The sequence below is a fragment of the Cervus elaphus genome, chromosome 12 (genome assembly GCF_910594005.1).
Source record: "Cervus elaphus chromosome 12, mCerEla1.1, whole genome shotgun sequence".
Taxonomy (NCBI): Eukaryota; Metazoa; Chordata; class Mammalia; order Artiodactyla; family Cervidae; genus Cervus; species Cervus elaphus.
This window is the reverse complement of record NC_057826.1, coordinates 2,614,963-2,628,070: the sequence shown is the minus strand read 5'-3', so window position 1 is coordinate 2,628,070 and position 13,108 is coordinate 2,614,963. Positions and strand designations below refer to the sequence as shown.

Below are 13,108 nucleotides of genomic sequence, written 5' to 3'. Positions count from 1 at the left end.
TCCATCTCTATAAACCTTCACCCTGTAAAACTGTGACCCGTCCCCAGTAAACAACGACCCCTCCCCTCTCCACACAGACACTGGCAACCACCATTCTACGCTCTGTCTCTATAGATAGGACTATTCCAGGTACCTCATTTAAGTGAAGTCATACAGTATTTGTCTTTTTATGAGTAGCTTATTTCACTTAACATAAATGTCCTCAAGGTACATCCACATTGTAGCATGGATCAGAGCTTCCTTCTGCTTAAAGGCTGAATATTCTATCATGTGTATACACACCCCATTTTGCTTGTTTGTTCATCTACTGATGGATGCTCAGGTTGCTTACAGGTCTCCAGTTCAGTTCAGACACTCAGTCGTGTCCGACTCTTTGTGACCTCATGGACCGCAGCACGCCAGGCCTCCCTGTCCATCACCAACTCCCAGAGTCCACTCAGACTCATGTCCATCGAGTTGGTGATGTCATCCAGCCATCTCATCCTCTGTCGTCCCCTTCTCCTCCTGCCCCCAATCCCTCCCAGCATCAGGGTCTTTTCTAATGAGTCAACTCTTCACATCAGGTGGCCAAAGTACTGGAGTTTCAGCTTCAACATCAGTCCTTCCAAAGAACACCCAGGACTGACGTCCTTTAGGATGGACTGGTTGGATCTCCTTGCAGTCCACGGGACCTGCCACGCTGTTTTCCACAGTGGCTGCACCACCTTACACTCCCACCCACAGTGCTCACGGTTCCAACTTTTCCATAACCTCGTCAACATGTACTATCTTCTGTTTTCTTGATGGTGCCATCCTAATGAGGGTGAAGTACGACCTCACTGTAGTCTTGATCTGCATTTCCCTAATGATTAGTGACGTTGAGCATTTTTCTATGTGCTTATTGCTTATTCCATGTACTGTTTGTGTATCTTTGGAGAACAGTCCTTTCCCATTTATGAACAGGTGTGCATGTTTATCATGTATTTACTGAACACCTGTATGGTTTACTATGTGCCAGGTCCGTAACTGTGTATTAGTCCTACTAACTCAGAAGGTGGGGGCTGGTTTTCTTGTGGGAAGCCTGGCCCAGGGTCCCAGTCACAGGCTATGGGCCCAGGAAACCTGGCTCCCAAGTTTGTGTGTGCAATTTCTGAGCTCTCCTGACCTATGAAAGGCTTCCCCGACGGCTCAGCAGTGAAGAACCCGCCGGCAACGCAGGAGATGCAGGAGATGTGGGTTCAAGTCCTGGGTCGGGAAGATCCCCTGGAGGGGGAGAGGGCTACCCACTCCAGAATTTTTGCCTGGAAAATTCCAGGACGGAGGAGCCTGGTGGGCTTCAGTCCCTGGGGCTGTACAGAGCTGGACGTGAGTGAGCACACAGTCTGACGTGGAGGACGGCGCGCCCACCAGCTCTCTCTCGATCCTCCGGCAAGCCTTGACGTTGGTAGCTGTTCTTCGCCACCTGAGAGGTCGCTGAGGGTCAAAGAGCCTCAAGCCTCAAAAACAAGGCGGCTCAGACCCAGGAGAGCTGCTGCGGCTTGTAGTTGAGAAGCAGCCCCTAGTTCCATGAATGGAAGAAATCTTACGCTGCGTTTTCCCAAGAGATCCAGAAACAGTTCTTCTAGGGCTAGAACTGTTCCATTCAAATGTATTCCCTGCAAGGAATTTCACTGGAGAGGCAGCAGAAGACACACGCATAAAACTTGGAGAAGTGGGAGCAGTTATTTTGAGGATAAAGTGTCTTCAGGACTCCCCGCCTAGGCAAATCTAAAAAATAAGCAGGTTTCCAATGTCTAAGGATGGGCCGATCCCTGAGGTTATTGAGTAAAAAGTCAACACAGCAAAGTCAATTACACTATTGACTGATACTCTTACAAGGAGATTTCACATCATAATTACACGCAAAGGAGCCCAGCAAATACAGGCTGTGTAGTGATCAGCTAATAAAAGTAACACTTCATCTGTGTCAATAACAGTTTCAGAGTTAAGACAAACAAACATGGCCTTTGGCACTCAGCAGAGGGGAAAAAAAACCCCAACAAATCCCCGAAAGACAAATATTTTTACTTAAGGAGAAGTTACTTAGGCTCACACAGAGAACCTGTCACACACAGCAGGGTAGGAAACAGGCCTTCAGCGGGCTCTGATGACCTCTGGCCCTCCTGCCAGCCCCCGCTGAGTGGACGGGGCAGCCACCCCCGCAAACGCAGGAGCCCCCCAGGGACCCCTGGTCACCACCACGTGGTCTGGCAGATGACATCTGCTGCTGCTCTGGTCTCTGCTGGGCTGTTTTCCCTTTAACCTCAGCTGAATCTAGGTTCAACTGACACAAGGCCAAATTAAAAAAAAAAAAAGAAATTTCAATTACAATGAAGGTGAAAGCGCAAAACAGGATTTTCCCTCCCCCTAAACACGTCTTCATGGGTTTTACACAGTCTCCCTCAAATACCCACATGGTAATGTTTATGTTCACTTTTCCTGAAGGTGTCGCGCCACCTATTTGCCAGGCACTTGGGCCATAAGGAAGGAAAAGGTATTATAAGCGAGGGTCCCTGACCTTCTGGAGCCTGCGACCTTCCGCTCCCTGAAGTCTCTTAAAACCGAGGCGGAAAGTGCAGAGCTGGTATTGGGATAATGGCTAACACATGGCGGCTGTTCGTTTTACCGAGAGGATTCTGCTTGGACCTCCCGTGACGCTGGGGAAGCTTGCTGTGCGGGTCTGCGTGCTTCTGGAGAGGACGGGCATGCAGAGCTACAGCCCCAGGCCGGTCACCCGTCGCGCCCGCCTGGCTCCTCCTAGGAGGCCTGGATCCCAGCCCCGGCTGCTCCTGGGAGCTCGGAGACCCAGCCTCGAGGGGCAATCATTCAAACCTCACCCGAGGGGATGTGGCCGCTTCCTGCAGTTGTTCCCTCCCTAACACCCCGAGTTCTCTTCCAGTCGCCTGGTTAATAACTTTCTACCTGGCTAACGGTTCTTTATTTTGAAGTCTCCCTGTTCGAGTCCCTAGCGTGGCTTCTGCCTCTCCCAGTTGGACCTGACGGACACACACGTCTAGCCCCGGAAACTGCTTTTGGTCTTTTACTGTGGAAGGGGCCCAAGCGAGGTGTTGGCTGGAATGGATGAGTAGCAACTCTTTGACCAGAAATAAGATATCATTGTCTTGCTATAGTGCTATGGATAACATCACCAATTCAGTGGACATGAACGTGAACGAATTCCGGGAGATGGTGAGGGAAAGGGAGGCCTGGTGTGCTGCAGTCCACGGGATCACAAAGAGTCACAAAGAGTCGGACACGGCCGAGCAACTGAACTACGACATCAACAACAGTGCTGTGCTGCCTTCTAACCAAAATATAACAGGCTTAAAAAAAAATCAGTATTTTAAATAATACCTCTAGAGGGTACTAATCTCTAAAAGTCAGCAATCATCTATGCCGTGAGGGTAATAAAATTAGGAGGCAGCTCCTGCTGAACGCCAGGGCATTCTCAGGCCTCCGTTCCCTCTGCCTGGCCCTTCCCTTCTCCCAGGGAACGGCTGGAGTCGCAGGGAGAGCTCCGTTTGCTTAAAAGGCACTGAAAAGATGCTGAGGACAATAAACCGCAAGTCTACACTCAGTATCTGCACATGAAAGGAGATCTTTACTGCATGTGAGGAGAGTCTGCGGTCTTCCTAACCAGAAAGGTAAATGAGGAGGTTAGGCAGAAGTGATTTTAAGAAAGAACAGAAGACAGAGAATGTCTCTCTCGCAATGTGAGGCCAAGGCATAGCTATTTTGGCTCGAAGGAAGAGGCTTACCATTCATGAACTGAAGGTCATAAATTACTGATCTCAAGATATCTAAGAAAGATATGGGAGAAGCACAAGAAAAAGAACCTTTCCACATTATTGGAAAGTATTGCCATGTCTGGTTAGCAGAAGTGATAAGTGGCTTTATCATACAATTACTATTCTAATTCCTACCAACTTTCCTCCTTAGTAGGTTCCAAATACCAGCATCTGCCCTGAAGGTAGGACTGCAAGGAAATTGAATCAGTCCAGCCTAAAGGAAATCAACCTTGACTATTCATGGCTTCCCTTGTAGCTCAGTCAGTAAAGAATCTGTCTGCAATGCAGGAGACCTGGGTTCGATCCCTGGGTGGGGAAGATCCCCTGGAGAAGGAAATGGCAACCCACTCCAGTATCCTTGCCTGAAAAATCTCATGGACAGAGGAGCCTGGTGGGCTGCAGTCCATGGGGTCACAAAGAGTCGGGCACGATTGAGCGACTAACACTTACTTACTTACTTATTCATTGGAAGGACTGAAGCTGAAGCTCCAATATCTTGGCCACCTGATGCGAAGAGCTGACTCATTGGAAAAGACCCTGATACTGGGAAAGATTGAAGGTGGGAAGAGAAGGGGACTACAGATGATGAGATGAATGGCATCACCGACTTGATGGACACGAGTTTGAGTAAACTCTGGGAGTTGGTGATGGACAGGGAGGCCTGGCGTGCTGCGATTCATGGGTTCGCAAAGAGTCGAACATGACTTACTGTCTGAACAACAACAACTCTGGCAAAAGCAGTTGGTTTGCTGGGAGGGTTAAAAGACACAAGTGAGGGATTTCCCTGGCGGTCCAGGGGTTAAGACTCTGTGCTTCCAACGCAGGGGAAGTGTGTTGGATCCCTGGTCAGAGAACTAAGATCCCGCACATGCAGCCAAAAGATAAAATACAAACGAAACCAGGAGTGAGCGGAGGATCTCCACGTGGTCGATTCCCATCACAGAGCCTGAGCCTGCAGTCCCCTCAAGTCCCCATCAACACACTTCTGGGGATGGTTTCCTTTGGGACATGAAATAATAGGAAAGCGAGATGGCCTTTAGGTGTGAACTTGGTCCAGAAGTGCTGGAAAGAAGCTGGGATCCAGTGTCGTGAAGGGACGCAGCCAGCACGGCAGGTCTCTTCTGAAGAAGCAATCGGGGCCCAACACTGAACGAGACAAGGCCTCCGCCAAGCGAGTGAGAGCCAGCCCTTGTCCTCAGCAAGCCAACCACAGAGGACAGAGGGGACACACACAGCACCACTCACCAGAGGGCCACGCCCAAAGCAAGGGGAGAAAGTAATCTGATGCGGACTCAGAGGCCTGCTCAGAAAGGCCTGGTGAAGGGGTCATTCTTGTGATGGGCCGAGAAGGATGTGCTGCTTTCTACACGGAGGCGGAGGGAGTCTACACAGAGGAAACTGTAGGATAAGATGGGCCAACACTGGATCATGGGGAGAACAAGTCTGGCTGGAGGAGTGCGGGGTCGGCGGGGTGTCAGGGTCAGACGGTGGGAGTCGACGGGGATGCTTCTGCAAACAGCTAGAGAGGCACGTGTTAGAAAGCCAGCCTGGCGACGGCTGATGGGAGGGCAGGGGTGGGCAGAGAGGCAGCAAGGACAGGAGGGAGGCTCCCTCCCGGGCGAGCGACCGGCCCTCCCCTGGGGCTGGCAGGAGAACTGAGAAGGTGGAGGAAAGAAACTTCCCAAGAGTCCATGAGGTTTGGCAGCTGAGCTGATTCTAGGAAGTGGGGGGGGGGGGCGGGGGGGGCGGGGAAGCTAATGCCACCTGGTATTTACGACTGCTTACGGAAGCGTTTTTCACACCTGATTGTTTTGTATGTTTCATTGCAAGCCTTCCCAGGAGGCAGAGGAGCTTCAGGGATGAGGGAAGTAACCCACAGAGGTCAGACATGCACCCAAAGTGAAAGGACTGGGAAGTGAGGGGGCTGGGTCTAGAGGTCGACCAGTTAGCCCAGAATCTAATGACCACCTTGCCCAGCATTTCCTTCTGCTGACTTTACCCCACCTTCTCAGAATAGAGCAACTTCACTGCCATTTTGCCTCATCTCATCTGCAAAGAGACCAGGGTAATTTGACGGCCCGGGAAGGAGAAGCTAGCACCTAGATTGGAGTCCTCAGGAGTTCCTTTAATTTTTTCAGACACCCAAGCTACTTCCGCCCTGACCATGCAGAGGCTGGTCTTCCCCAGCCCCCAGGTGGCTCGTGGGCGCAGAGCGCCCGTCCCGCTGCTCAGGGGGGCTTCGCCCCGCAGGGCCCCTTACCTCACAGCTGCCATCCCAATGGGCGTGACTGGCAACGGCCGGACCCCGGGGAACAGGCCTCGGCTCAGAACCCGCGTTCCGTTCTGTATCACTCCTGGAGGAACTGGAAAAGCAAAGAGACACCACACGTGAATCCCGCTGTGAAGACTTCTGTTCCGAGTCAGAAATTCTGGCTACACCAGAGAAAGACAGAGAGAGAGGGAGACAGGGAGAGAGAGGAGATACTCACAGGTACAGAGGGCAAGCAGACAGACAGACAGACAGACACACACACGGGCGTGACAGATACAAAGAGAATGCCAAGAGAGCCAGACAGAAAGACAGAAAGATACCACACCTCAAGAGAGAGACTGAGTTAGTCAAGTCAAACCAGTAGCTTATTATTGATGCCTTGGTTAGAAAAAAAAAAAAAGATGAGTTTTTAAAAGTGGGCTTCAAATATTATTTTCCTGCATTTATTACATATAAGGTTTTATCTCCAGGCAGACCCTTTTGATCTCAAGAACCTGACGCCATCTTGAGCAAACAAAAGCATTTTCCTCATGCTTCTCTGGCCATGGTCAGAACTGGGAATGTCTTTCTAAGAGTCCTTAATCCAGGAAGGGAAAGAAAAAAAACAAACAGCCAAAAGAACAGCAGAGCTGATCTTACAAGCTCCTCGGCACCTCAGCGCTCACATCTCCTGGGCATCCTCACACCCGTCTCCGCGGGGAGTGCAGGGCCCTGGAAGGCGGGCTCCGTCTCAGAAGCACCTGGCCCGCCTCCCTCCTGCCCTGGCGCCTCCTCTAAGCAGACGTCCCGGGAGCTCTCTTGTCAGCCGTGGTCTCCTAGACACACTCAGCCCCGCATTACTCCTGAGCCAAACTTTTCGTCACGGACCATCAGACACTGCCTGTGCTGTGTGTAACGCACAGTGGCCTCACGCGGATCTGAGTATTCACAGAACAGGGGGACCAGGAGCAACCCCTGGGAGTCGATCTTTTCTGACCTCCCAAGCAGCAGTTTCTGTTGGCGCACGCTAATATTCTTCTAGCATCATCAGTACTCCTCCACGTGTCTATGGGGCCAGGCACGCATCCCGTGTGAACACTCTGACAGAGGGCTTGCACACCTGGGTTTTAATCTGTTCTTCTGGTAGGACTGTGCAAACTCACAGAATTTCCTTTTCCTTCTCTGAGTGGTGTTCTCGAAGACTCTTTCCATCTCTAGCATCCTAGAGTCCCCCGCCCCTGGCCCAGACTCATCCGAGGGCAGGGTGGACAGACTGCTTTCTCAGACACAGACCTAACCAAAAAGAGTCTATGAAATCATACCTTCAAAAATGAAAACCACTCTGAATATTAAGTTTTTTTAAAAGTCGATAAGTTTTTTTATAGATTGTTTTTTTGATGTGGACTATTTTAAAAGTTTTCGGTTGTTTCGGCTGCCAGACATGAGGGATCTTAGCTCCCAAAATAGGGGTCAAACCTGTACCCACTGCCTTAGAAGGCAAAGTCTTAAACACTGGACCTCCAAGGAAGTCCCTGGATATTAAAATTTTAAAGCCAATATTATTTGTGTGGAACAACAACACTTCCCAAAAGACACAGTACATACTTTTTACTCCTATAATTTCAGGTCTCTAAGAGCAGACTTATGTAAATACTCTAAACCGTAAGTCAGGTCTTTCACGTTGGACAAAGGTCTACTCTGGAACATGGGCTAAAGCTGTAGACTGAGACCCCCTGGGCCGCTCCGGCCAGTGTTTTCTGCCACGTCTCACCCAGGTTTGTGTAGGGTCCCTGTTACTAGGTTGTACAAAAGGGGGGACGGGAGACAAAGCTGAAACTAGTGCCTGCAGTCATTACAACCAGCACAGTCGGGGCTCGAGAATCCCCTGTATGTTCGCATATTTAATTATGAAGGTAGGCTGAACTAGATCAGGGATTTCTACCTGTCACTTAACAGTCATCCTGATTTCAGACTTTAGGTCAACTGAGGTAGGGGACTCACCAGATATCTTAAAAGCATGAACCCTGTTATGATATGATATTGCAACTAATTATCATAGAAGAGTGTCCAGAATTTAAATCTACCCCAGTTATGGAACAACTTTGTATAAAGCTATAAGACAGCACGGTGTAAGTGCAGACCTATAGATCAACGGAACAAAAGACAGTCCAAGAAATAGACTCACGTGTATGCGGTCAACTGATTTCTGACAAATATGCAGACAACACAATGGGGTAAAGAAGAGTCAGAACAATCAGAGATCCACTTGGAAAAAAACGAACTTTTGTCCTAACCTCATACCAAGCTGGAAAACTAATTAGGAATGTGTCATAGATCTAAATGTAAGGACTAAAGTCACAAAACTTCTGGAAGAAAATACAGGAGGGAAAATACCAGTAATTCCAGAGGACAGACATACGTATAAACCAGTAGGACTCTGGCGCTCAAGACAGATGCTTCAGGTGGAGGTTATTTTTGGTTTGTCTGTTTTGGGGATTGTGGGAAAGGGTTTTTCAATTATTCTGTGGTATCTCTTCAAAATGGTCAGTATTTAATCTATCAGTCACTAGGGATCTCATCTAGAACATCAAGCAAATCTGACAGAATGGTACCCCCCCAAAATAACTTAAATATTTAAAATCTATACCACAGTTATAATTCTTATCAGTAAAAATTATTACAGTCTCATATACAGGTTGTATCAATCAGTGGATTAAATTACCAAGTACCTGTCTATACATTAAATGAAGAGGACGCAGGGTCCCCCCAGTTAGGTGGGACAGACAGAGAATTGAAGAGACAATGAGAACATACGATAGCAAGCACTAGGCCAGCGAGCCTACAGGGATGAAGGAAGGAGACAGCTAACCCAAAAGGAGGCTATCTGGGAGGCCTTCCTGTAGGAAGTGCCATTGTTAGCATTCAAAGGCACACCCCAGGCCTGGAAGCGATAAAAATCACAATGTGCATAAGAATTAAAAAGTAATCTTGACAAAGCATACAATCCCAGCAGGAATGAGATGCATCTATCTACACTACATCCCTGGTGGCCCAGGCAGTAAAGAATCCACCTGCAATGCAGAAGACCCGGGTTCCATTCGTGGGTCGGGAAGATCCCCTGGAGAAGGGAAAGCCTACCCACTCTGGTATCTTGCCTGGAGAACCCCATGGATAGAGAAGCTACAGTCCACGGACGGGGTCACAAAGAATCAGACATGACTGAGCAACTAACGCTTTCACTTTCACTATGGAAACTGGGAAAACCACTGAAGGGTTCTGAGCAGGGACATGGTCTCTAGCCTGGCGGCTGAGAGCCAGACTCTGGCGTCACACGGCCCGCCTCTGTGTCCCGTCGGCGTCCTGCACTGTCTGTGTCCCTGACCAGCTCCTTAAGTAAGAAGGGGACACACGGTATTGACCTCTCGGAGTATTTACAGGTTTAACTGAATAAAGACAGGGCTGTTCTGAAAATAGATGCCGGTCTTCAATCTCAGCATCACCCATGTGCTCATCACCCCCAGAGGAGCCCGGGAGAGGCCCACGAGAACAGGGTGAGACAAAGCTGGATGGGGTTGGAAGGCCCTGGCCATTGTCCGGGTCACACCCTCAGCCGGAAGAGCAGCCACTGCACTCACAGCACTTCCGTTCCCCACGTGCAAATCACGTCAGAGTCACTCCTGCGGCGAAAACACCCAGAGTACGTAAGCCCTGCGACAAAGACAAGGGAGCCCCGGGGACGGAGCAGGAGGACGGAGTCCCGGGCACACGTCCCCTGGCCTGGCACAGCCCTGCATTCGTCCGGCCGTCAGGAGACGCAGCCCCGCCTGTTCCCGGAGCCCTCTGCCCGAGTGGCCGGAGCCTCCGATCCCCAGGGGCTCACCCGGTGTGAAGGGGACAGAGAGAGGAAGGCAGCCCCGGGACACCGGGCTTGCGCGACCCCTCGTCTCACTATGCTCCAGAGAAGAAGCTTCGTGTGTGGTGACGACTATACTCTTGGGGCCACACGGCCTCTGTCCAAAGCCCTGCCCCACCACACGCCCTGTGTTTGGGCAAGTGCCTTAGCCTCTCTGTGCCTCCGTTTTCTCACCTATAAAGGAGGTACCAGGAGCATCGTTTTGTAGACAGAACAAGACAAAGCACATGAGCTGCTAGCTCAGCGGCGGGCCCATTCTACAAGCTCACTGTCACCAAGATCACCGTGTTCATCCTCCATCCCCCTCACCTCACCAGCGCCCTCTTATTAATTATCTCTAAGGCACAGGACTTAATGGGGTCAGGACAAGCGGAAATTCTTCCAGTCTATGATGCTTTTTGTAGCTCTCCCTAACTGCTTCTCTGAGGGCTCAGCTGGTAAGGAATCTGCCTGCAATGCCGGAGACCCTGGTTCGATCCCTGGGTTGGGAAGATCCCCTGGAGAAGGGAAAGGCTACCCACTCCAGTATTCTGGCCTGGAGAATTCCATGGATTGTATAGTCCATGGGGTCGCAAAGAGTCGGATACAACTGAGCGACTTTCACTTCACGAACTCTGTACTCACCCACGAAGACATCTTCCTGGTTAATGAACTGTATTCACTTCACAGAGACTCTCACCGACGGTGTGCCCTGCGGCATGAAAAGGCCATCCCTGAGCTGTTTCTGGAAGCTGGCGAGCCCTTGGACCCCGGCGCGCACTCCCACAGGAGCCAGGCCCGGCTCCCCAGTGCTCGCCCAGCAGCTCCACGGGGGGCGGACGTGCCCCTCTGCCCACGGCGGCCGGCGCGCACTCTTAACTGCTCCCACCCTTTCCTCCCTTCTGTCTCCACCCCCACGTGTCAAGGCTGTGGCGTCTGAAAGATGAATCTCGGCCGGTCTAACACGGCTGAGAAAGGCATTCCCAAGTCCCCGCGCCATGACTTTTTGAGTCCGGATCTGGAGACGGGGTCAGTGCTCCTGGCCCTTCACTTCTCAGCATATCTTCTCCTTCCCTTCCATTTCCTCTGTGTTTCCCCCAATGCGTATCAACACACATAAACTCAGGGCGCCTACCTAACCTGCTGAAATTAAACCTGGGCTCCAGCTAGAGAAGAGATGTTGTAAGAAACTGGATAGTTAAGATCAACCTCAAACTCAGATTTGTGGCTTCTCACTAAATCAACTAAAAAAAAAAAAAAAAAAAGAAAAAGCACCCCCTACCCGCCCAGCATCATCCTTTTCTGCTACATCATTTAAATATTTAGCTCTTCACATGAAAGTCCGCTCAATACTCTAATAACCTACATGGGAAAAGAATTTGAAAAAGAATAGATACATTTGCATGTACAACTGAACCACTTGGCTGTACACCGGAATCTAACATTGTTGATCAACTCTACTCCAACATAAAGTGTTTTTTAATTGGCTCTTCTAGGAGAGAAGACGTATGTCTGAGACCCTCACATCCTGGGACAAGGTGCCAAGGACATCAGCCCTTTGTCTTATATTATACAATGACCCTCAACTTTTATCCATCAAGAAAGCAGCCCTCACATCCACACACAAATCAAATCAAGCAGCACCGTTCACTGTGGTCCAAATGTGATCACTTCCAGAACCCGAAATAAAAAAAGTGGAACGCATGAGAGAAACTTTCATCCGCGCTCCGCCCTGCCCTGCCCCGGCTTCCCCAGCCCCCCTTCCAGCTTCTAAAATTAACCTCTGAGTTCCGACTGCTAGGCTAGCAGAGGCCATAAGCTGAGCAGCAGGTGATTCGATAATCCTCCCCTTTCCTAGGACTGGCCCTTGCTTCCTCGCAAGGACGCCAAGAGGGCTGAGAGAAGGGCGCCCGCTTCCTGGCGCCTCTATAGGCATTCCAGCTTGGGGCGGGGTGGGGGGTGGGGGTGGGCTGTGGACCTCCGCCTCCTCCCAACCACCCCCTCCCCCAATTCTGTTGTTTTGTTCATTATCTAGAGTTTCTCTCTGGGAACATTCCAGCCAGGCATGATGTCAGCCTTTGAAGATGAGTGGGCTTCCCGGGTAGCTCAGTGGGTAAAGAATCCGCCTGCAATGCAGGAAGGAGACCCTGGTTTGATTCCTGGGTGGGGAAGATCCGCTGGGGAAGGGATAGGCTGCCCACTCCAGCGTTCTTGGGCCTCCCTGTGGCTCAGCTGGTAAAGAATCCATCTGCAATGTGGGGGACCTGGGTTCCATCCCTGGGTTGGGAACATCCCCTGCAGGAGGGAACGGCTACTCACTCCAGTATTCTGGCCTGGAGAATTCCATGGACTGTATACTCCGCGGCGTCGCAAAGAGTTGGACACGACTGAGCAACTTTCACTTCATTTGAAGATCAGTAATGGAGATCAGACTTCTCCTGACTTAGTAACAATTCCTCCACTGGGGTCAAAGGTGACTGGCAGGGCTTGTCAAAGGAGAACTGCAGAGGAGGTAGTTAAGCAGACGTGTGTGTGTGTGTGTGTGTGTGTAGTGTGTGTGTGTGTGTGTGTGTGTGTGTGTGTGTGTATTTGCAGTGCTCGGGTCAGGCAGAGCTGACTCTTTGTGACCCCGTGGACTGTAGCCCAGCAGGTGTGTGTGTGTGTGTGTGTGTGTGTGTGTGTGTGTGTGTGTGTGTGTGTGTGTGTGTGTGTGTGTGTGTGTGTGTGTGTGTGTGTGTGTGTGTGTGTGTGTGTGTGTGTGTGTGTGTGTGTGTGTGTGTGTGTGTGTGTATTTGCAGTGCTCGGGTCAGGCAGAGCTGACTCTTTGTGACCCCGTGGACTGTAGCCCAGCAGGCTCCCCTGTCAGTGCAATTTCCCAGGCAAGAATACTGGAGTGGGTTGCTCTTTCCCCTCCAGGGGATGCTCCCGACCCAGGGATGAAGCCCGCGTCTCCTGCGTCTGCTGCATTGGCAGGTGGGTTCTCTACCACTGCGCCATCTGACAAAACAAATGTGGCCTCTCCAGAGCAGCTGGAACGTGGATCCAAACCGAGCCATGTTCTAAGTACACTGGATTTCAGACTCACTACGAAAAAGGGGATGTGAAATATTCCATTAATACCGTAAAATAATACTGATTACATTTTGCAGGCCGATTCTT

At 50.6% G+C, this 13,108-nt stretch overlaps 1 protein-coding gene across 9 annotated transcripts in view; it reads right to left on the bottom strand.

The window, feature by feature from the left end:
- FOXN3 (forkhead box N3) overlaps window positions 1-13,108 on the bottom strand; it is a 439,226-nt gene that overhangs the window by 19,966 nt on the left and 406,152 nt on the right. For all 9 annotated transcript variants that reach the window (XM_043919231.1, XM_043919228.1, XM_043919235.1 and 6 more), the window contains one exon: window positions 6,067-6,169. In XM_043919231.1, the coding sequence (XP_043775166.1) occupies window positions 6,067-6,169 (103 nt within the window). The remainder of the gene's footprint in view (window positions 1-6,066; window positions 6,170-13,108) is intronic.